Source organism: Microcebus murinus, chromosome 27, assembly GCF_040939455.1.
Source record: "Microcebus murinus isolate Inina chromosome 27, M.murinus_Inina_mat1.0, whole genome shotgun sequence".
Classification (NCBI taxonomy): Eukaryota; Metazoa; Chordata; class Mammalia; order Primates; family Cheirogaleidae; genus Microcebus; species Microcebus murinus.
Window position 1 is genome coordinate 17832699 of NC_134130.1, and position 25477 is coordinate 17858175.

Here is a 25477-nt window from a genome sequence, read left to right on the forward strand (position 1 = left end):
CAAAGCAGACAAAAACATACGCTGGGGAAAAGAATCCCTTTTTAATAAATGGTGCTGGGAAAACTGGATAGCTACTTGCAGAAGGCTGAAGCAGGACCCACACCTTTCACCTCTCACAAAAATCAACTCACGCTGGATAACAGACTTAAACCTAAGGTATGAAACTATTAGAATTATAGAAGAAAATGTTGGAAACACTCTCCTAGACATTGGCTTAGGCAAAGAGTTTATGAAGAAGTCCCCAAAGGCAATCACAGCAGCAACAAAAATGAATAAATGGCACATGATCAAACTAAAAAGCTTCTGCACAGCCAAAGAAATAGTCATGAAAGTAAACAGACAACCTACAGAATGGGAGAAAATTTTTGCATCCTACGCATCCGATAAGGGGCTGATAACTAGAATATACTTAGAACTCACGAAAATCAGCAAGAAAAAATCAAATAACCCTATCAAAAAGTGGGCAAACAACTTGAACAGAAACTTTTCTAAAGAAGACAGAAGAATGGCCAACAAACATATGAAAAAATGCTCAACATCTCTAATCATCAGGGAAATGCAAATCAAAACCACAATGAGATATCACTTAACTCCAGTGAGAATGGCCTTTATCAAAAAGTCCCCAAACAATAAATGCTGGCGTGGATGCGGAGAGAGAAGAACACTCCAACACTGCTGGTGGGACTGCAAACTAGTTCAACCTCTGTGGATAGCAATATGGAGATACCTTAAAGCGATACAAGCGAATCTACCATTTGATCCAGCAATCCCATTGCTGGGCATCTACCCAAAAGATCCAATGGCACTCCACAAAAATGACACCTGCACTTGAATGTTTATAGCAGCACAACTCATAATTGCAAGGCTGTGGAAACAGCCCAAGCACCCATGAATCCAAGAGTGGATTAATAAAATGTGGTATATGTATACCATGGAGTACTATTCAGGAATATTGACCAGTGGAACAGATCTGAGAATCCTGATATAAAACCATCCTCATATAGCCATGGTATATGTATATGGTATATGTATACCATGGAGTACTATTCAGCTCTAAGAAAGAATGGTGATATAGCACCTCTTGTATTTTCCTGGTTAGAGCTGGAACCCATACTACTAAGTGAAGTATCCCAAGAATGGAAAAACAAGCACCACATATACTCATCAGCAAACTGGTATTGACTGAGCAGCACCTAAGTGGACACATAAGAACTACAGTAATAGGGTATTGGGCAGGTGGGAGGGGGGAGAGGGTCAGGTGTATACATACATAATGAGCGAGATATGCACCATCTGGGGGATGGTCACGCTGGAAACTCAGACTTGTGGGGGGAGGGGGGGAAAGAGCATTTTTTAAAACCTTAAAATTTGTACCCCCATAATATGCCGAAATAAAAAAATAAATAAATTGTTCAAAATGTCAGAAAATATGTAAAATTAAAACACTAACACATTCATTACATTCCTTTGCATAAAATTAATAAAAGACAAAAAATCAATTTTATTTCATAAATATCTTTGAGGCAGAGATCTTAATTCCCCAATATAACCTTCCATTCTGGAAGAATTCTAAATTATTTTCTTGATTGACAGAATACAATTGATCTATGAGATACAGACAATATTAGGCAGCATTAAAGAAAAGAAGAATATCAAAAGGGAAGGTAAACTCTTTCAAAGAGGATTTGAAAATCAAGTTATACTTGGCTAAATATAAAACTAAAGAAGAGGTGAATAATTGAAGAAATAAAACACTGAGCTATTCTAAAAAATTTTCTACCTAAAAATTGTATTTATAATTTAACAGGCATCCTTTACATGTCTAATAGGTTTCTGAGAATAAAGAAAATCCATAGGGCCTCAAAAAATGTGGGGGAGCAAAAAAGTGGTGGTGGGGGGCAGGGCTGAAAATTGGTGTAATAATCTTGAACCAACACCATGGCTGCCCTAAAGGTATTTGCTAATAATAGTGACCTAGACTTTAACAGCAGGACAAAGAAGAGAGACTGGGCCTTGATCCCCAGCATGGGGTTGAGTTAGAGCTAATATTACTACATGAAAGCAGAAACCTTGAAAAGTTATATTCCCTCTGATAAGATCCATTACAAAGTCCAGCACAACAACAAAGCAAAATGATAAGGTAATTTATCTGTTTAAGTTTCAGTTCCAGATAGAAAAGGCTTAGAGAATCTGAGCTTAAGATGTCAGCAAGATGACCAACCAGAAGCCCCTATAGCTTATTACCCCCCCAAAAGACAGCCTCAACAAATAATAAACAGCTATATTTTAATAAAACTAATTAAAGGAGAACACTGGAGTACATCAAAGGAGTAAGAGAAATCCCAGTGACCACTGAAACTCAGGACAGCCACCCAGAGAAATGAAGGAAACACCTCCCCCCCACCCCCCAAAAGGGATGAGCTAGGAACCAGGAGGAACTCCTTCCTGTGGGGAAAGGTAAGGAAGAGGATCCCAGCATCACACCTTGGATACCTACATTCCTCACATCTGGGGTCCCCTGCAGTCCTCACGGGCACTAAGCCAGACTCAGGGAGCTGCTTGGAGGCCCCACTGCTGTGCTCTCCCCAGCCCCAGAAGGAGTCGATTCTGTGCCCTGGCCCCCGTGGCCCGTGTGGCTACTTCACAATGCCATCTTCAAAGTGGAACTACTGCTGGAGTGCGCCTTGCTCCAGGGCTAGGCCCATGGCATCCCTCATCTCTGGGACTAAGAAACTGCCAAACCACACCCACTCGGTGGCTTACAACCCCAAGCAGAGCTGCAACCAGATGTTATACCCTTTCCCCAAGGCCAAGCAGCAGTGCAGGGGCTTCCCCACCCCCTCCCATATCCCAGTCCTCAGTTGTGGCTGGAGCTGAAGTCACACCCTCCCTCTTGGAGAAATGGTGCTTTGGTAGAATCACTTCATCATCTCTCTCAGTTGTAACTGCACCCTGCCCCTAAAGGCCTGGGCTAAAGCCACACACTGCCTCCTAAGAAAACCGCGCCTTGGAAGATATGTTCTAAAAACCTCTCCTTGTTGCTACGGAACCCTGCCCTGCTCTGCCGGAGCTGAAGCAACACAAGCCATCCCAGGGAAACAATGCCTTGGGTAACTACAGCAGTCACTCTCCTCTATGCCTAAGCTAAAGCAGTATTCTATCTCCTAGGAAAATGGCATCTTTGCTGCCCAGGCAGTCACGCCTCCCCAGTGCCTAAGTTAAAGCAATGCCCTGCCTCCCAGAATGGTCACCCATAGCTACGCTGATATGGTGCCCAGCATCCCAGGGAAATAGTGCCTGGACTCTTGGCCTGAGGTGAAGAGGCACATCACCCACTGGGGAAGTAGTGCCCTGGCCTAGCTGAGCAGCTACACACCCCAGGGCTGAGTTGACATAGTATCTGGCATCCCAGGAAAATGGAAGTAGCTAAGCTGAGACAGCCCACCCTACAAGCCTAACAACTCTAGCACCCTGATTCTCTGGACCTCAACTAGCCTCCTAGAGTTTGATCTGCTGAAACATCCATCTCCCAGGAAAGTGGAGTCATTGCTGTGCTGCTCCCTGCACATCAGGGCCCAAATAACAAGTGTGCACTGCCATTTCAGGGTATTTGCTGCCAATTCAGTAATGTTGCATTATACAAAATCAACATACAAAAATCAGCAGCATTTCTATATGCCAACAGCAAACAACCTGAAAAAGAAACCAAGAAAGTAATACCATTTACGATAGCTACAAATAAAATAAAATACCTAGGAATAAACTTAACCAAAGAAGTGAAAGATCACTACAATGAAAATTATAAAACGTGAATGAAAGAAACTGAAGGGGAGACACAAACAAAAATGGAAAGATGTTCCATATTCATGGACTGGAAGAATAAATATTGTTAAAGTGTCCATACTACCCAAAGCACTGTACAGTATCAATGCAATCCCCATGAAAATACCAATGACATTCTTCACAGAAATAGAAAAAAACAATCCTAAATTCCTATGGAACCAAAAAAGAGCCCAAATAGCCAAAGCAATCCTGAGCAAAAAGAACAAATATGAAGGCATGACACTACCTAACTTCAAAATATACTACAAACCTAAAGACACAAACAGCATGGTACTGGCATAAAAACAGACACATAGACCAATGGAACCTGGATATAAATCCACCCATTTACAGTCAACTCATTTTCAGCAAGGGTGCCAAGAACATTCATTGAGGAAAGTATAGTCTCTTCATTAAACGGTGCTGGGAAAACTAGATATCCATATGCAGAAGAATAAAACTAGATCTCTATATCTCACCATATACAAAAATCAAATCAAAATGGATTAAAGATTAAATATAAAATCCAAAACTATAAAACTATTAGAATAAAACACGTGGGAAATGCTTCTGAACATTTTATGGATAAGACCTCAAGAGCACATGTAACAAAAGTAAAAAGAGACAAATAAGATTACATCAAAGTGTAGAGATAACTAGCAGAAAGGGAGAAAATATTTGCAAACTATTCATCCAACAGGAATTAATATCCAGAATATACAAGAAGCTGAAACAACTCAACAGCAAATAAATAAACCCATTAAAAATGGGCATACATTTAAATGGCCAACAGGCATATGCAAAACTGCTCAATATCACTAATCATTAGAGAAATACAAATCAAAGCCACAATAAGATATCATCTCACCCCAGTTAGAATGGCTATTATTATAAAGACAAAAAATAATAAATGCTGGCAAGGGAGCAAGGGAAATTCTTATACACTGTTAGCTGAAATGTAAATTAGTACAGCTATTATGGAAAACAGTATGGAGTTTCCTCAAAAAACTAAAAATAGAACTACCTGATGTCTCTCTGACATCATCTGCTTCTCTTCTATCTTCTTTACTACCATATGACCCAGCAATCCCATGGCTGGATATATGTTCAAAAGAAAGAAAATCAGTATGTCAAAGAAATATCTGTACTCCCATGTTTATTGTAGCACTATCCACAATAGCCAAGATATAGGATCAACCTAAGTGTCCACCAACAGATGAATGGATAAAGAAAATGTAGCATACATACACATCAGAATACTATAGCCATTAAAAAAAACAAAATCCTGCCATTCACACCAATATAGATGAGCTTGGAGGACATTATATTAAGTAAAATAAGATGAGCACAGAAAAATATCATATGTTCTCACTCATATTTGGAAGGTAAAATAGTTGATCTCACAGAATTAGTGAGCAGAGAATAGTGGTGACTAGAGCCTGGGAAGTGGGTATGGGGGATATAGCCAGAGTGTGATTTATGGATACAAAATTACAGCTAGGTAGGAGGAACAGGCTCTAGTGTTCTGTAGCACTATAGGGTGACTATGAATTAACAATAATTTATTGTACATTTTCAAATAGCTACAAGAGCAGATTTTAAATGTTTCCAATACACAGAAATGATAAATGTTTGCGGAGATGGATAAGCTAATTACCCTGATTTGATCATTACACATTGTATACATGTATCAAAATATCACACTGTACCCCATAAATATGTATAATGATTATGTGTTACTCAAAAAAAATGATAAAAATAAAATAAGAAATTTTAAAAACATCTGAAACTGAAGCTGAAAACAAACACTAAGTGGTCTTAAGTTCTTGTACCTTGAAATGCCTGGCATAAGCAAATATAATCCCTTTCTGTGGGAATTTACTCTTAATCCAAGCCCCATAAGATTCCCACATATTGAGTAACCCCAAAATAAATTCACAATCTAAAATTACAAAATTCACAGGGAGATAAAACACCAGAAGTGAAGTCAACAGAAAAAACAAACAGCAGAATTAGAACTCTATGAACATCAACTATTAGAAATAACAAACACAGAATATATAATAACTGCTTAAAAAATTAAAAAGAGGAAACAAACACAAGCAAGGAAAAGATTATCAAAAACAAACAAACCAAATAAAATTTCTAGCAATGAAAAATATAATAATTTAACCACAAACTAACAATAAAAAGATATTTTTTGCTTTCCAAGTTGCAGTAAAATGAACTCTAATAAAATAATGCCATTAAATCTAAAAAAAAAATAAAAAGATATTTTTTCAAACAGTATTTTAAACAATTGGAGGAAATGTATTATGAACTAGTCATTAGATGATCCAGGATTTTTGTTAATTTGCATTAGGTATGATAATGGCATTGTGATTATTTAAGATGTCAATATTTTTTACAGGTGTATACTAAAGTTATCTGGGATTTTTTTCAAAATACAGCAGCAAAGAACAAAAAAGGAATAGATGAAACAAATGTATAAAAATAAAATGTGGGAAATATTAAATCTGAGTGATATGTATCTAAAAAATTTTTCACAATAAGAATAAAATGAAAACTCAATGAATACTGTGATCGGAATATTAGATAAAGCCAAAAAGAGAACTAGAGAATTGAAAGACAGATCTGAAGAGAATATCCAGATTGTGAGTAAAACTTAAAGAAAAAATAAACCCCCTCACCTTCCTTTGGGCTCACTGCTGCAGGGAGACCATTCCAATCCAGGGTCCAAGTAGGGCAAGGGTGGGGAGAAAACATCACTTCGATGCCTTTTTCCTAGAAAGGAAATATCCTCTTTCCAATTAATGAATTAATAAACTCTTATTATGTTCTTGAAAGCCAAATTTCTATTTTCTATACTGGCAAAGAGGAGCATAAATAATAATAATCATCAGAGATTCCCCCAAATATTTATTCATTACATAAAAAATACAATATGCTGGGGTTTTTGATAGGACAGTTACTTGCCTATTATTTTTTATATTGAGATAATAAAAAGTAATGCTATTTTTAAATTATTACTAAAAAATACATAGAACAAGGAACCTAGAAATATATTGGATAGTAAAAAGTCAGCTGAAGATAAATTTTAGCAAAAACAATCCAGACACAGATAATAAAAAAGTGACTTTTTATATGTCCATCAATGTCTGCTTTACATATATGAAAACTGCCAAAGCCCACGAGCTATGCTTACAGCACTAAAATGCTGCCACTTCAACACGTATCCCAAAACATCACTCATACCAGTCCTTTAAAAGTGCCTGTAATGTCTCTAGAAAAGGATTCCTCTGGTTTAGCCAGATAGTTTCCAACATTTTCAAGAATGAAACCACTTTTCAATATATTAAAAAAATTCTCAGGTCCCTTCCGCATGTTAGAAGAGGTACATTTATTTATTGGATCTACAGACAGTACATGACATACACGTGGACCCACAGACCCCTGCCGATTACATGCTAGGTCCATAGTCCACAGCATATCTACTATCCACGGTTCAGGTATTTTTATCTCTAGGATCAACCTATGCAAAAGAAAAATCACTGAGAATCCAGCATTGAACCCTTTTGTATCAGTTACTTTGAGATTACTTTCCATTACAAAAACTAGCTTGATTTGAGTCCCAAAAGAAATAATATATCCTTTTGTTATGGATAGAGATCTAATTATTGATCTAGAAATCTAGAGCACTCATTTGCCTCCAGAAAGATAAACACATCTCTCTGACATCATCTGCTTCTCTTCTATCTTCTTTACTCTAGTCTAGCCACACCTTGCTATTCCTCATTTCAATTAATTTATTCCTACCTTAGGGTCTTTTTAAAAATATAACCATATTGACATATAATTTATTACATATACCATAAAATGTACCCATTTAAAGCAGGTAGTTCACTGGTTTTTAGAATATTCACAGTTGTTCAACTGTTACCACTATTTAATTTTAGAATATTTTCATCATTCAAAGAATAATGTCTATACCTACTCAAGAAGTGAACCAGAAATCCCTCAACTGTGTAACCATCTAATTAAGAGACATCAAGCAGGGCACGGTGGGTCACGCCTATAATCCTAGCACTCTGGGAGGCTGAGGCAGGAGGATCGCTCAAGGTAAGAAGTTCGAGACCAGTCTGAGCAAGAGCAAGACTCCATCTCTACTAAAAATAGAAAGAAATTAATTGGCCAACAAAAAATATATAGAAAAAATTAGCCAGGCATGGTGGCGCACACCTGTAGTCCCAGCTACTTGGGAGGCTGAGGCAGGAGGATCGCTTGAGCCTAGGAGTTGGAAGTTGCTGAGAGCTAGGCTGATGCCACGGCCTTTACCCTGGGCAACAGAATTAGACTCTGTCTCAAAAAAAAAGAGACATCAAAATCTAGACATGCTTGATAACTTCTAAAATCATTTGTATAATCATGTTTCATTATTTTATCTACAGGCTACAGAGTTTAGCTAAAGAGTATCCCTACCAAAGTCTTCTTGTACATTTCTAAATAAGTAAACTTTCCATTCTCTACAAAACTCAAATACTTCCTCATCCAAATAGGAAAATATAATGAATATTCTTTCAGTACAACTCAGATGAATAATTTATTTCATAAATTATCCTCTATTTAAATAAATCTTCAAATCATCTATTAAAAGCAAAACATTTTTGCACACTATTTCAAATGGTAGGGAAAAGAAAACCTATTATTGAAAACTTTATAATTGGTATTATTAGAAACAAACAAACAAAAAAAAACAAATTATGAGGCTGGGAGCAGTGGCTCATGCCTGTACTACTAGCACTTTGGGAGGCCAAAGCAGGAAGATTGCTTGAGATGAAGCTAGGAGTTCGAGACCAGCCTGGGCAACATAGGAAGACATTTTTCTACAAAAAATAAAAAATTAGCTGGGCATGGTAGTGTGTGCCTGTAGTCCTAGCTACTTGGGAAGCTGTCGTAGAAGGATCACTTGAACCCAAGAGTTTGAGGTTGCTGTGAGCTATGATCACATCTAAAGCATTCTAGCCCAGGTGACAGAGGGAGGCCATGTCTCAAATTTAAAAAAGTAAAAGAAAAGAAACAAGTTATGCCCCAAAGAGGAAAAAAAATCATATGTATTCTCATTATATAACAGACACATTAAAATAAAAAATTAAACTAAAAATAAAATTCAAAGAATTTCAACGTTGTAAATTTAGACTTAGAAAGTAAATTGAGATATTCACCTTTATATTTCTTTAACTTCAAATCATCATCTCAAACTAAAAGAGACTGAGACCAAAACCTTGCACTAGGAAAACATCAGGTTAAAATAACACACCTGAATATAAAAAAATGTTTTGAGAAAAATGCTTTTTTAAAGTATATTGTGACTTTCTTGGCTCCAAAGATGCACATTAAAAATCTTCAATTTACTATACTTTGCTTAAATGCAACAGACTAGTGGAAATATTAATTGGTAAAGAGTAATGTAAGATAGCTACAAATAAAATTTACAACAAAAATAATGCTGACAAATAATGACAAGTTGGGCCAGAATACTAAGCAACATTATTCATATGGAACTTTTCAAAGAAAATTTTAATGAAGCAATTTAAATACCATTAACTTGGTCATAGTTGGTCTCGGTCCTCCTACGAATAAAGGATCATTTTGCTCTTCTCCACCAGGCATGTCATTTAAGTTTGGATGCTGTTCATTTGAGGGACTCAACAACTCTGGTAAATGAAGAAATTGGATCCCACACTTGGAAGCTGCTGCTTTTACTCCTGGCACTTCCTGAATCCTCTGGTACCAAGAAGCTAGCAGTGGAAATTCTACTAGCTTCTCAGAAAATTTCTCACAGATAATTACCTAGGCAGAAAAAAGATAAAACACATTATCATATATTTGTTTATTGTATTGAGGTAACCTTATGTACCACAAAAATCACACATTTTAATTGCATAATGCAAACAATGAGTCTTAATATATTTATGAAGTTGTGCAACTACCACGACAATGTAGTTCTAGAACACTCTATCACCTCTAACAGCTCCGTTGTGATGACATTTGCAGCCAATCTCTGCTCCCATGGTCAGTTATAGGTAACCACGGAGTGCTTTCCATATTTATAATTTTCTTACCTTTTCTAGAATTTCATATAAACTGATCATGGTCAGTTGTAGGCAACCAATGATGTGCTTTCCATGTTTATAATTTTACCTTTTCTAGAATTTCATATAAATAGGATCACAAAATGTCTTTTATCATTTAGCATTATGTTTTTGAGGTACATCCATATAGTTGCATTTATCAAGTTTGTTTCTTTTTATTGTGAATAATAGTCATTATGTAGATGTAGTTTACTTATCCATTCCCTAGTTGAGGGACATTTACATGTTTTCAGTTTTTTAGCTGTTACAAATAATATGGCTATATATATTCATGTACCAGTATTTGTGTGGAAATGTTTTTCATTTCTTAGAAGTGGATACCTAAGAGTCAAGTTGGTAGCTTGTATGGTAACTGCACATTTAGCTTTTAAAGAAACTGCCAAATTGTTCTCCAGGGTGGCCATACTATTTTACAATTCCCACTAGCAATCCACGGAGGTTCCAGTTTCTCCACAACTTGCCAACACTTAGTATTATCGGTCTTTTTAATTTAATCATTCTTGTGGGTATGTAGTAATATCATATTGTGTTTTCATTTGCATTTTGCCTGTTATTAATGATGTTGAGCATCTTTTCATGTGCTTATTTGCTATTTGTATATCTTCCTTGGTGATGTGTCTTGTATGTTTTCATCATTCATTTCATAATATAACAACTAGAGCAATTCAGCAATAAGAAAATGAATAATCCAATTAAAAAATGGGCAAAAGATCTGAGCAGACACCTTACCATATGAAAAAATGCTCACCATCATATTTCATTAGGGAATAGCAAATTAAACAAGGAGCTACTACATACCCATTAGAATGATGAAAATCCAAAACACCGATGACACCAAATGATGGTGAAGGTGTGGAGTAGCAGGAACTCTCATTGCTGGTGGGAATGCAAAATAGTACAGCCACTTTGAGATACAGTTTGGCAGTTTCTTACAAAACTAAATATTCTCTTACCATACAGTCTACCAATCATGCTCCAAATAAGCTGATCACACAAAAACCTGCACACAGATGTTTATAGCAGCTTTACTCACATTTGCCAAAACTTGGAAGTAACCAAGATGCCCTTCAATAGGTGAATGGATAAATGGTGGTACATTCATACAGTGGAAAACAACACTCAATAGAAAAAGAAGAAAGAATAATTCCAAGAAAAATCGATATAAATAACAATGACAACATTTATAGATGTTTATAAATGCTACAACTGAAAATCATTTTGGAAAACTTTATGTCTTATGTTCAATTGTCTATCATCTTTCATCGGTAGCATATTTTTAACCTTCTCCAAGAACTCTTCCATAATCAACTTCCTTCAAATCTGGAAACCCTTTCATCTATAATTCATAGCCAAGAACACAGTCTAAGAACACTGTCCCTGGCCCTCAGTATATTAATACTTGATAAGGTCTCAACACTGACTATGGAGAGTTAAATGGGACATTATCTCAAAAACCTAAAATCATTACTATGTGCTTATTTATGAAAATTAGTTTAAGTGGTTAATGGAGAAAAAAGTAAATTGAAGTATTGACTTCCTCAAAGCAAATTATGTAACATTTTTAAATTGTCACAACTTAAGGTCTATAGAGAGTTTACAATCATGATGTATCTTGAGGAGTCTCAATGGAAGTTTTGCAGCTCACTGGAGAAATATGGAAATGGAGAGTTTGCACTCATTTTAATAGTGACCCAAAGTTCCATTTTTTTTGTGTATCTGAAGCCATCTTCTATGAATGTATGAACTATTATTTAAAGCCTAAACAATATTACTTAAAAATAGTGTAAGGGCCGGGCATAGTGGCTCATGCCTGAAATCCTAGCACTCTTGGAGGCCAAGGCAGGCGGATCGTTAGAGCTCAGGAGTTTGAAACCAGCCTGAGCAATAGCGAGACCCCATCTCTACTAAAAACAGAAAGAAATTAGCTAGCCAACTAAAAATACATACAAAAAATTATCCAGGCACGGTGACACATGCCTGCAGTTCCAACTACTCGGGAGGCTGAGGTAGGAGGATTGCTTGAGCCCAGGAGTTGGAGGTTGCTGTGAGCTAGGTTGATGCCATAGCACTCTAGCCTGGGCAATAGAGTAAGACTCTGTCTCAAAAAAAAAAAAAATAGTGTAAGATGAACACCTCAGGACCATATTTTTAAAAAATATGACAGGTAAAAATGACAGGTAAAGAGAACATTTCACTAAAGTAAAATAGTAAGGAGATACAATATAAATATTTAGAACTGAAAAAGATAACGGCACTATTAGGAGGATTTCTATTTTATAAAACAGCTTTTATTTATTCAAATTAGAAAAATGAAAAACTATGACGGCTGATAAAAATCCGTAACCTTTTGTTTTCTCTTGCTCAGATGCTTTCTCCCTACCACTACTACCAAATTCACTTTCTTTAAAAATTAGAGTACTCCTGTTTCTTTGGGAAGCTCTGAATGTTGTTTCCATAGAAATCACTGTAATGTCACAAACAGATAAGACTTAAAATTATGAACAGATAAGTAAAAAGGTCAAGTCACAGAAAATCTCTGCAAATATATCTAGCAATAAGTATCAAAGCATGAGCCAGAAAGGACAGATGATTCATGAAAAATTCACACTATATGTCTATATTACTATATGTTAACTGAACTTTGAGATTAAATAAGCACAAGTGATTGATTATAAGATCAGGGGCTGTATCTAACTCTCTTGGAATACTACAAGCAGTTAAAACACTGCTTTGCAAATAATACTCTGTAGAGTAAATGAACAAATGATCAAGAATCCATTTATTATCTTCACAGAGTAATCTCCTAAATTAGTATCTTTCAAACTGCTGTTCGTGACCCATTAGGAGGTTGTGAAATCAACACAGTAGGTTTACAAATATGAAATAGGATATATCAGAGCATAAATCACATAGTAAGTTATTTTGTAAGCATTTATCAACGTGTATATAATATAAAGATATACATTTATTTGTTTACTTATTCACCTTGTAAAATGTATTACAGCCCCCCTCAGTATCCATGGGGATTCATTCCAAGACCTCCCACAGATACCAAAATCTGCAGATACTCAAGTCCCCTATATAAAATTGTGTAATATTTGCATATATAACCTATGCACATCCTCCTATATACTTTAGACAGGCAGGCAGGTTGGAGAGGAGGCAGGAGCAGAAAGCAATTTGAAATCTCCAGGGCGCGGTGCAAGGTCGCCTTTGCTGGGAGATCTGTAAACACCAGTGGCTTATACCTCGCTTGTGAAGGGACAGAAAAGCGAGACAGATTGCTCATTTGACTGAGTTGCCCGGTGGATTCAGGCGACCCAAGTGCTGCTGGGGAGGGAGCGGAAGAGGGGGCGAGCGCCATCCTCCCCGGACCCTCCCAGGGGTCTCCAACAGCCCAAGCCCGGCCGCTGGGGACGAGGAAAGTTTTCACCCCTCGGTGGAACTTGTCTGCGGACCCCAGCCGCTTGAGCCCTGCTGGGGAAGGGGCGGAAGGGAGGGCGGGAGCCAGGGATCTGCCCAAGATCGCCCAAGCTCCGCTGGCGACTCACGGAAAAGGGATAGTTTTCACCCCTCAGTGGAGCTTCTCAGTGGTCCCTGGCAGCTCAAGCGCTGGTGAGGGAGCAGAAGAGGGAAGGAGCTCACTCCTTGGTGAAGCCTCCTGGCAGATCCCAGTGTCTCAAGTCCCACCAGGGAGGGGAGGGAAGAGGGAGAGAGATTGCTCCCCAGGTGGTGTTCCCCCTCAGGCAGTTCTCCATCACACCCAATTGCTTCTGCTTTGCTCCTAACGAATAGATCCCACCCTAACAGGGTGGAAATAGGAAAGGGAGTGATTTTCCAACTCTGACGTGGGACGAGGGAAATCAAGAATTTCTTCGAACAAAATGATAATAGTGATACTTCTTACCAAAACCTGTGGGATACAGCAAAAGCTTACCTAAGAGGAAAACTAATAGCAATTAACGTTCACATCCAAAAAACAGAAAGCTTAGATACCGACAACCTAATGAATAAGCTCAAAGAATTGGAAAAAGAAGAGCAAACAATTTCCAATCCTAATAGAAGAAAAGAAATAACAAAAGATCAAAGCAGAACTGAATGAAATGGAGAACAAGAGAACTATACTAAAGATCAACAAAAACCAGAAGCTGGTTTTTCGAAAAGATAAACAAAATTGATGGCCCTCTTGCTAGACTGACAAGGACCCAAAGTGAAAGGACTCTAATAAACTCAATAAGAAATGAAAAAGGAGAAATCACAACAGACATCACAGAAATACAAAACATTATATTTGACTACTATAAAAAACTGTATGCCCCAAAACTACAGAACAAAGACAAAATTGACAAATTCTTGGATTCATACAACCTCCCTAAGTTCACCTAGGAGGCAACAGAATTCCTGAAGAGACCAATCTCAAGCTCAGAAATTGAAGCAGTAATTAAAAACCTCCCTAAACGTAAAAGTCCCGGGCCAGATGGCTACACTTTAGAATTCTACCAAACATACAAAGATGATCACATACCTATACTACAGAAACTATTCCACACCATTGAGAAGGATGGTATCCTTCCTAACTCATTCTACGAAGCCAATATCACCTTGATACCAAAGCCAGGAAAGGACACAACAACAACAAAAAGAAAATTACAGACCAATATCCCTCATGAATACAGATGCAAAAATCCTAAATAAAATTTCAGCGAATAGAATTCAGCAGCACATCAAAAAAATAATTCACCATGACCAGGTGGGCTTTATTCCAGAGATGCAAGGATGGTTCAACATACGCAAGTCTATAAATACAATTCACTTCATAAATAAAATCAAGAACAAAGACCATATGATTCTGTCAAAAGATGCAGAAAAAGCATTTGACAAAGTCCAACACACCTTTATGATAAAAACTCTTATTAACAAAATAGGCATAGACAGCTCATATCTTAAATTTATCAAATCCATCTACAACAAACCCACTGCTAATATCATTATAAACGGGGAAAAGTTGAAATCTTTCCCCCTTTGATCCGGAACTAGACGAGGATGCCCACTATCTCTTCTGCTATTCAATATAGTGCTTAAAGTCCTAGCAACAGCAATCAAGCAGGAGAGGGGTATTAAGGGCATGCAAGTGGGGGCAGATGAAATCAAATTCTCACTCTTTGCTGATGATATGATATTATACCTAGAAAATCCCATGGACTCTTCCAAGAGACTCCTAGACTTGATAACTGAATTTGGTAAACTTTCAGCTTATAAAATCAATATACACAAATCAGAAGCATTCATATATTCCAAGAACCACCAAGCAGAAACTCAAATCAAAAACGCAATATCCTTTACTATAGTCCCAAAGAAAATTAAATATCTAGGAGTATCCTTAACAAAAGATACAAAAGATTTATATAGCGAGAACTATGAAACACTAAAAAAGAAATTGCAGAAGATTTAAACAATGGAAAAATCTACCTTGTTCATGGATTGGATGAATCAATATAGTTAAAATGTCAATATTACCTAAAGTGAGCTACAGAATAAATGCAATCCCCATCAAAATACCATCAGCATTCTTTACAGATCTAGAAAAAATAATTCTTCACTTCGTATGGAACCAGAAAAAACCTCGTATAGCCAAAGCAATCTTAAATAAAAAGAACAAACTAGGAGGCATCAGTCTTCCTGACTTCAAGCTGTACTATAAAGCAATAGTAGTTAAATCAGCCTGGTATTGGCACAAGAACAGAAGCATGGATATCTGGAATAGATCTGAGATACCAGAGATGAAACCATCAGTATATGGTAATCTAATCTTTGATAAAGTTGACAAAAATATACACTGGGGAAAAGAATCTCTCTTCAATAAATGGTGCTGGGAAAACTGGTTAGCTACATGCAGAAGAGTGAATCAGGATCCCTACCTCTCACCTCTCACAAAAATTCACTCAAGATGGATAACAGATTTAAACTTAAGGCATGAAACCTTAAGAATCCTAGAAAAAGGCCGGGCGCTGTGGCTCATGCCTGTAATCCTAGCTCTTGGGAGGCCGAGGCGGGCGGATTGCTCGAGGTCAGGAGTTCAAAACCAGCCTGAGCAAGAGCGAGACCCCGTCTCTACTGTAAATAGAAAGAAATTAATTGGCCAACTGATATATATATAAAAAATTAGCCGGGCATGGTGGCGCATGCCTGTAGTCCCAGCTACTCGGGGGGCTGAGGCAGAAGGATCACTCAAGCCCAGGAGTTTGAGGTTGCTGTGAGCTAGGCTGACGCCACGGCACTCACTCTAGCCTGGACAACAAAGTGAGACTCTGTCTCAAAAAAAAAAAAAAAAAAAAAAAAGAATCCTAGAAAAAGATGTTGGGAAAACCCTATCAGATATTGGTCTAGGCAAAGAATTTTTGAGGAAGAACCCCAAGGCAATCACTGTAGCATCAAAAATAAACAAATGGGATCTTGATCAAATTAACAAGGTTCTGCACAGCCAAGGAAACCATCAGTGGAGCAAATAGACAACCCACAGAGTAGGAAAAAATATTTGCTTTCTACACCTCTGCTAAAGGTCTAATAACAACAATCTATCTAGAACTCAAAAGAATTAACAAGAAAAAAATCAAACAATCCCATCAAGAAATGGGTGATGGAAATGAACAGAAACTTCTCCAAAGAAGACAGAATAATGTCCTGCAAACATATAAAAAAAATGCTCAATATCTCTAGTCATCAGAGAAATGCAAACCACAATGAGATTCCACCTAACCCCAGTAAGAATGGCCTATATCAAGAAATCCCAAAACAACAAATGCTGGCGAGGATGCAGAGAGAGAGGAACACTCTTAGACTACTGGTGGGACTGCATATTGGTGCAATCTTTGTAGAAAAGAATTTGGAGATACCACAAACAGCTAGATATACAAATACCATTCGACCCTGCAATAGCATTGTTGGGCATCTACCCAAAAGAGCATAAGACACTCTATTATAAAGACATCTGCACCCGAATGCTTATGGCAGCACAATTCACTATTGCACGGTCATGGAAACTACCCAAGTGCCCGTCAATTCATGAGTGGATAAATAAAATGTGGTATATGCTCACAATGGAATTTTACTCAATTCTAAGAAATGACAGTGAGCTAGCACCATTTATGCTATCCTGGATTAAGCTTAAGCCCATTATCCAAAGTGAGGCGACACAAGACATGGAAAATGGGTCCCACATCTACACGCCATCAAATTGGTACTGACTGATTAAAACTATGGTTCTCAAATGGTGTTAATGTTCACCAGGGATTCGGGGGGGCGTGGGGGGGGACCCAATCTTAGGGATTGGTGAGCATTTTGGAGGGGAAGGGCATAACTGGAACCCTTCTTAGGGAGAGGCAAAGATATACAATGTAACTAAAATGTCAAAAACAAACAAACAAAAAAGAAGAAAAAAACTTTTCATCGGGTGATGGGCAGGTGGGGCGGGGGAGGAGGAGAAGAGTGCGTACTTATATAATGTGTGCAGTGCGCACCACCGGGGGATCGGACACGCGTGACTCTCCCGCACATCTCTAGTCATCTCCCAACCTCTGGCACATCTCTAGTCATCTCCCAACCTCTGGCACATCTCTAGTCATCTCCCAACCCCTGGCACACCTCTAGTCATCTCCCAACCTCTGGCACATCTCTAGTCATCCCCAAACCTCTGGCACATCTCTAGTCATCCCCCAACCTCTGGCACATCTCTAGTCATCTCCCAACCTCTGGCACATCTCTAGTCATCCCCCAACCTCTGGCACACCTCTAGTCATCTCCCAACCTCTGGCACACCTCTAGTCATCTCCCAACCTCTGGCACATCTCTAGTCATCTCCCAACCTCTGGCACATCTCTAGTCATCTCCCAACCTCTGGCACATCTCTAGTCATCCCCCAACCTCTGGCACACCTCTAGTCATCTCCCAACCTCTGGCACACCTCTAGTCATCTCCCAACCTCTGGCACATCTCTAGTCATCTCCCAACCCCTGGCACACCTCTAGTCATCTCCCAACCTCTGGCACATCTCTAGTCATCTCCAACCCCTGGCACACCTCTAGTCATCTCCCAACCTCTGGCACACCTCTAGTCATCTCCCAACCTCTGGCACATCTCTAGTCATCTCCCAACCCCTGGCACACCTCTAGTCATCTCCCAACCTCTGGCACACCTCTAGTCATCTCCCAACCTCTGGCACACCTCTAGTCATCTCCCAACCTCTGGCACATCTCCAGTCATCTCCAACCCCTGGCACACCTCCAGTCATCTCCCAACCTCTGGCACACCTCTAGTCATCTCCCAACCTCTGGCACATCTCTAGTCATCTCCCAACCTCTGGCACATCTCTAGTCATCTCCCAACCCCTGGCACACCTCTAGTCATCTCCCAACCTCTGGCACATCTCTAGTCATCTCCCAACCTCTGGCACATCTCTAGTCATCCCCCAACCTCTGGCACACCTCTAGTCATCTCCCAACCTCTGGCACATCTCTAGTCATCTCCCAACCTCTGGCACATCTCTAGTCATCCCCCAACCTCTGGCACATCTCTAGTCATCCCCCAACCTCTGGCACATCTCTAGTCATCTCCCAACCTCTGGCACATCTCTAGTCATCTCCCAACCTCTGGCACACCTCTAGTCATCTCCCAACCTCTGGCACATCTCTAGTCGTCTCCCAACCTCTGGCACACCTCTAGTCATCTCCCACCCTCTGGCACATCTCTAGTCATCTCCCAACCTCTGGCACATCTCCCTCTAGGGGAGGGAGGGGGGCAGGGGCAATATTTGTAACCCTAACAATATTTGTACCACCATAATATGATGAAATAAAAGGAAGAAAAAAACCTGAAAACTCTTAAGGACTTAATGCATAGGAGAAGATATAGAAAATACAAATTTACCACTAAATAAGTGACATCCATTATTTTTTAATATGCCATCAAACAGTGAGATCCCCGTTGTGTTTCCAATGTTATGTTAATGGGGACACTACAAGAGGTATTTATTTGTGCTCAAAAATAAAGTTCTAAAAGAGGAATAATTTTACTTTAGACAATAAAGATATATATGTTTTTTTAAAAGCTCAATTCAAAGCATTAGAAGTTAAAAGGTAGAAAATTAAATAAGTATTCAAATTATGAAAATAATTTATAAAATGGTAATCCCTCTGTTTCATGGGAGTAGAATAATCTTTTAAATAGTTCTATGAAAATGCACCTGTTTACTAGTAGCAACTGAAAAATAACTATACAATTTTCTGGTTTTGGAGTAGGATTTTGCCCTGGTATCGCTATTCATTACTACTTCTCCCAAATGGTTGCTATACTATCTACTAGAAGAGTATAGCAAAAGAAGCAAATGGAAGAAAACATTAAAAGTATAGATTTTAATTTATTCATTTTAAATCTATTTTTAAAATTTTTCCAAGGAGAGGGTATTGTCAGGCCCATTCCATGAAGAGGAGCGGGGCCACCAGGGGCTAATTTTGTAAGTAACACAGTATCTGCTGAAAAGGAAAAGCTTGAAGCAGGTTTATACCTCAAATCTCAGGTAATATACCTGCTCTTGCTTTGCATCTTTGGCTTTATTTTGTTCAGCATAACTGGGTATTTTCCCTGGTTCTTCTAATTTTGACCTCTGGTAATCCAAACCTTGACTTAGCAAAATTGGCTGTTCTTTTATGTCCTGACCTTATTCCTGTATCTCAGTATCCCATCCCTAGGTACAGTTTTATGCTTCTGATCCAAACCTAGTAGCTTGACCTTGATTACTGATCATGAACTTGATCCTGATTCTGATCACTGGAACTGCCACTCCCTTCACCTCAATGCACCTTAAAGTAAGCACAAAGGCTTAGCAACATAGCCACTGAATGAACTAAACAACTGCCTCTTTACCCAAGATAAAGGAAAAGACTAACAGAAATGACTTGAGGCTTTGGCAAAGAGAAATGAATTCCTGAAAGAAAATGTGTAGATACAGGAAAAACACAAAAGAACAAAGGAAAATATTTTGAGAATTGGTTTGTATATTAAATATCAAAAAAGAATTTAATAATAGAATACATAAAACACATAAGGCCAAGTATACAAGTTTTCCCCTATTATAAACTGAGACAAAAACAAAGCTCCTCAGTAGTATCACGTAGATTACTTCCTGTAGTAAGGCAGATGTCCTCCTGACTTGAGGAAGAAAAAGCCTTCTCTACTAGGAATACTTTGGCCTCAATTAATCCTAATCAGGCAAATGGTATTTAAATTCAGCTAAAATCAAATGCAAATCAGCTAACTTTTTAGTTAGGGCTATCTGGACGACTTACACTCACCTTAATGCAGGTGAATCCACTTGTCTATCTGTTTTGTTGAGTTTGCTATCAACAAAAGACTCAGGTCTTTTTATCACTTTTTTGTTTTTTTTCTAACCCTCAACTCCTCAACTGGGAAGGTCCGACAAGCCTTTATCACTTTGTTTTATTTTCTTGGCAGCACTTACCATTACTTTATAGAAGTATTATTTATTTGTTTACTTTTTTATTTCTATCTTCCCCTACTAAAACGTTAACTCCCTGAGAGCTAGGACTGTATCTGTCTTGCTCATCACTGTAATCCTAGTGCCACACCAGTGCTTGACATAGATAGTACACTTTCATTAAATTTCTCCAATGAATGTGAGGTTGTGCCACTTTGATTCAATCCTTATGAAATTAGAAACAAACACAGTTATTCAGAGAAATCATGAAGACCAAGTATTTCACAATATATCAAATGACTGCTCTAAATACTGAAGTGAGTAATGGGGGTGGGAGTCAGGGATAGAAATATAGAAATTATTACAAATGAACTATATATTCACTAAAATATCTTATCTATTTCATGTATTCTATTATTAAATTCTTTTTTGACATTTAATATACAAACCAATTCTCAAAATATTTTCCTTTGTTCTTTTGTGTTTTTCCTGTATCTACACATTTTCTTTCAAGAATTCATTTCTCTTTGCCAAAGCCTCAAGTCATTTCTGTTAGTCTTTTCCTTTATCTTGGGTAAAGAGGCAGTTGTTTTAGTTCATTCAGTGTTCAGTTTATTCAAGAAAATATAGAAATTATTTTACTAGGAAGGAAAAAATATCTATTGTCTTCTCCCCACTCAGCTCCATGGACACTATGAATACACAGGACAAATGACATTTAAAATACTAATGAATATCTAAACAATTCCTGAATCTCTCTTTTTTTTTTTTTTACATTGTTTTAGTTCTGAAGTTATTTTGGTTGCCAATCTTTGGATTTGCTTCAATTTAGAGGAAAAGAGAACTGTTCTTTTTTTTTTTTTTTTTTTTTTTTTTTTGAGACAGAGTCTCACTTTGTTGCCCAGGCTAGAGTGAGTGCCGTGGCGTCAGCCTAGCTCACAGCAACCTCAAACTCCTGGGCTCGAGTGATCCTTCTGCCTCAGCCTCCCGGGTAGCTGGGACTACAGGCATGCGCCACCATGCCCGGCTAATTTTTTTATATATATATCAGTTGGCCAATTAATTTCTTTCTATTTATAGTAGAGACGGGGTCTCGCTCTTGCTCAGGCTGGTTTTGAACTCCTGACCTTGAGCAATCCGCCCGCCTCGGCCTCCCAAGAGCTAGGATTACAGGCGTGAGCCACAGCGCCCGGCCTTTTTTTTTTTTTTTTGAGACAGAGTCTCACTTTGTCACCCAGGCTAGAGTGAGTGCCGTGGCATCTGCCTAGCTCACAGCAACCTCAATCTCCTGGGCTCAAGCAAGCCTGCTGCCTCAGCCTCTCAAGTAGCTGGGACTACAGGCATGCGCCACCATGCTCGGCTAATTTTTTCTATATATATTAGATGGCCAATTAATTTCTTTCTATTTATAGTAGAGATGGGGTCTCGCTCTTGCTCAGGCTGGTTTCGAACTCCTGACCTCGAGCGGTCCGCCCGCCTCGGCCTCCCAGAGAGCTAGGATTACAGGCGTGAGCCACCGCGCCTGGCCTAAGAGAACTATTCTTTAAAAAAATGACAATTGATCAATACTGATTAATTTATAGATTTTTCATTAGAAGTCTTTTCTCGTCTGTCAGTAGAGATACCCAAAATGTTGGTGATATATAATGGGAATGAAATCTGGTATCTGATTCTTTAGTAGGGAAAAGGGTAAATGCTTCAAGAAAAATACGGCTCTTGAAAACCAGTGGAAGGCTGCAGAGACCAATAGCTTCCTGTGTTCATTCTGGTATTATTTTCACTCTGTTCTTTATTCCTACTTTTCTCTCTCTCTCATTCTCAAAAGCATTCCCCTACTCAGAAAGAAAACTTTCCATCTAATTTTCCCACAGTTTAGCACAGTTAAAGTAGCATAGCAGCTACTTTAATCTTATAGAGAGAAGCATATAGATGACAATAAAATATTTCTGATTTGACAATGTCCAACATAATCAGATTAGTATTTTAAGTGATGAGTAATTATAAAATATAGTAGACAAGATATTTTTAGTTTTTAGTTTTTTTGTATATATATTTTTATTTTGGATCCTCTAATATTAGGAGGTAATCATGACGATTAGAAATTAATAAACATAACAATTACTACTAACATTTAAGCAACACAGAATTAAAAGTCATAATAATTATTAACATTCATTGAGCGGCTTACTATGTGCCAAGTACTGTTCCCCACACTTCACACAAGTTTTCATTTTTTTCTCCCATGGATCGTATTAATCTAGGTACTACTATTATCTCCATTTCACAGATAAGAAAATGGAGACAGATATTAATAACTTGCCCAGGACCAAAATGACAGTAAGATGTGGAACTGGAATTCAAGTCCAGGCAACTCCACCGACTGAAACTCACGGCCATGTACATACTTCAGATCAAACCTTACCAGAAAGTGATGGATACAGGGCAAGAGCACAAGGTCTGTCAAGGTGAAGTAAAGCCCTTCTGCAAACACGTGCTCCAGAGGTGGAAGGTCAGAGGCTTTTGCTTTTCGGATGTGAGAAGGCTCCCTGTGGGTAGTTGCTGCTTTCTCCTGTACTGTGAGCTTCGAGAATGCCACCTTCAGTTCCAGACTCTTGGGTGAAGAGTCCACATCCTCAGATGTTTCCTTCGTGGGGACCTTGCTCTTGGCTTTTCCCTTAGTAAGGGGTAGTCCCGCTCCGGCAGCCTTCTGCTGCTTCAGCTTCTGCCTGCGGAGTTTGTCATCGTTATGGACTCTCACTGGCTCACTGAGCTTTTTCTCCAGCTGCAGTATTTCCACAGGGATAGCTGGGGCCTGCTTAGAAGACTCTCTGAGAAAATTCTCAATGACCAAAGGAATGGTGAGTTCACATAGCCTGGTCCACTGACTAACCTACAAAACAAAAACAAAATTAGAAATGAAAGGATTCTTTACTTTCAGCAGGGCTTGAGGAAAAATAACTGTCTCATTGGGAGGTAAGTCGGGCTAACCACTGCTGGGCTGGGCTTTTATGCTGTATCGAGACACACCACGCTGCTTCAGGGGTAAAAACATTTAAGCAAGGAAGGTTTAGCATTCCCATATCCTCCTTTTACTGAATAAATCATTACTTACCAAAGCTTTTAAAATGTACTTTCCCTGCTCCACCCTCCAAAAAAGCAGGGCTTCCAAAGTGCTGCCATTGCCTTTAAAAATCCTCCATGTGATTAAAGGATTAAAAAAGGAAGTTCTTCTCTAAAAACAATGTCTCCAGACTTCATAAATTAAATCTTAAATTTTCATTTTTCAGTACTGCACTGAAATATTGACATACATGAAGAACAAGTTTAACTATTTTGTAAGTTACTGTGATTTTTTAAATAAATGAATATTTGTTTAAAAACTTATTTCTAACAAGAAGTTATGACATATGTTCAAGCGCATAAATATGTTATCATTTTGTCACTTTAAGTAACAGAAGAGAAAGAGACATTATACTTACTTCGGCACAGGCTTTCAAGCAAGTCTTTTTAAAACCCAGAAGTTCTAAAATTCCCTTCTTTGAGGGGTCTCCTTCAGATGACTTCTGGATTATGTGTCTTAGTACCACAGCAAGTCCTGCTCTACAAAAATTGTCTGGTTGTTCTACTACGGCAGGTAAACAGCAATTCTGGACTATTGGTGGAAGTTCTTGCCTTGAAATAATTTGTATTTTAATATCCTGGGACAGTACATCTCTTAGTAATGAACTGTTTCTACTTTCTTTGGTGAGAACTAAGCAAACTTTAAAGATTTTACAGTCACAGTATGACAATAAAAATAAAGTTACAGATGTATGAAGAGGAAAAATACATCCTTCTGTTTGGTGAGAAAAGTCCAGGTATAGATATTCTTCTGTAAGACTTTTCTTCATGCCTTTCATTTTCTTCTTTCATCTGGTCACCTAAAGCATAAATTGAAGTTGTTATAGGCTTTAGAATATTTAATAATTTAGAAGCTAAAATGAAAGATGAATGTTTTAAAAAGCCTGTTCTAAAAATTAGTAAAAATTTGTGACAGATAGCAATGCTACAAGAATTTCTTCCTAAAGATTGGCTAAATGACTTTGAAAAGAACAATTTCCATCCTGTGCAATTAATTGGGCTTAAGAGTGATTTTACACGCTGCTCCTTTAAAATGAGACCACTTCAGTGTTTTGCAATAAAACCCTCCAAATCCAGTACTTCAGGGTCTCACTGTGAGAAAGAGGAGATAAATAAAATGGGAAATAAGAAATCAACCAAGAATATAGAGAGTTGTCTGGGGATAAGAGCTTTGAGGAATTTTGACAATGCGGGTCCTCCCGCAATGCTTCTGTTTTATGATCCTACAGTATAATAATCAGAGAAGGTACATTCTTTGCATGATGAGAAATGGGTTCTCATAAAGTAAATGATGAGCTGTTGAGTGCTGAAACACAAAATAGAAACATATTTTAACTTCCTCATAACTTAGATGTTGATATCTAAGAGAGCTCAAAGCTAACATGTCTAAAATCTAGTTCCTTACTCTGCCCAACTTCCCTTATCTCAGTTAATGGAACATTGTTCTAGTTTCTCAAGCCAAAAACCTGGGGAGTCATTTTTAATTATGACTTTCTTTCATACCCCTATAACTGAGCCATTAAAAACTTATTTTGGCTCTGTCTTCAATGCATATCCAGAATATGACCATTTCATGACATTCTTGTTGCTTCTACTGTGATCCAAGCCACCGTCACCTCTCTTCTGAATGACGGCAACTGCTGGCTTCCTTGTCTCACTTCTCTGGCATCTCTTCTCAGCACAGCAAAGTGATCCTCTTGAAAATGAAGTAGGAGGAGGGGAATTAAGATGGCAGACAAGAAACACCGCCAGACAGAGTGTCTCTGCAGAAAAGACAGATTCTAGCAGAAATTAGAAGAAAGAAGCAAGAAGACAAGCATAGATCGGACAAGGGTCAGAAGGAGGGGTACCTGAGACCATGGGAGATTCCACGGGAGGAGGTTGCGGAGGAGAA

At 38.2% G+C, this 25477-nt stretch overlaps 1 protein-coding gene across 4 annotated transcripts in view; it reads right to left on the minus strand.

Moving 5' to 3' along the window:
* The window catches only part of GSTCD (glutathione S-transferase C-terminal domain containing), a 116225-nt gene that overhangs the window by 76372 nt on the left and 14376 nt on the right, over positions 1 to 25477 (minus strand). For all 4 annotated transcript variants that reach the window (XR_012915117.1, XM_012779011.3, XM_075997968.1 and 1 more), the window contains exons 2-5: positions 23943 to 24383; positions 22886 to 23353; positions 9421 to 9672; positions 6513 to 6606 (exon numbers count right to left, since the gene is read on the minus strand). Coding sequence is in view for 3 of the 4 variants with exons in the window: in XM_012779011.3 (XP_012634465.2) it covers positions 6513 to 6606; positions 9421 to 9672; positions 22886 to 23353; positions 23943 to 24362 (1234 nt within the window). In the remaining variant the exon portion in view is untranslated. The remainder of the gene's footprint in view (positions 1 to 6512; positions 6607 to 9420; positions 9673 to 22885; positions 23354 to 23942; positions 24384 to 25477) is intronic.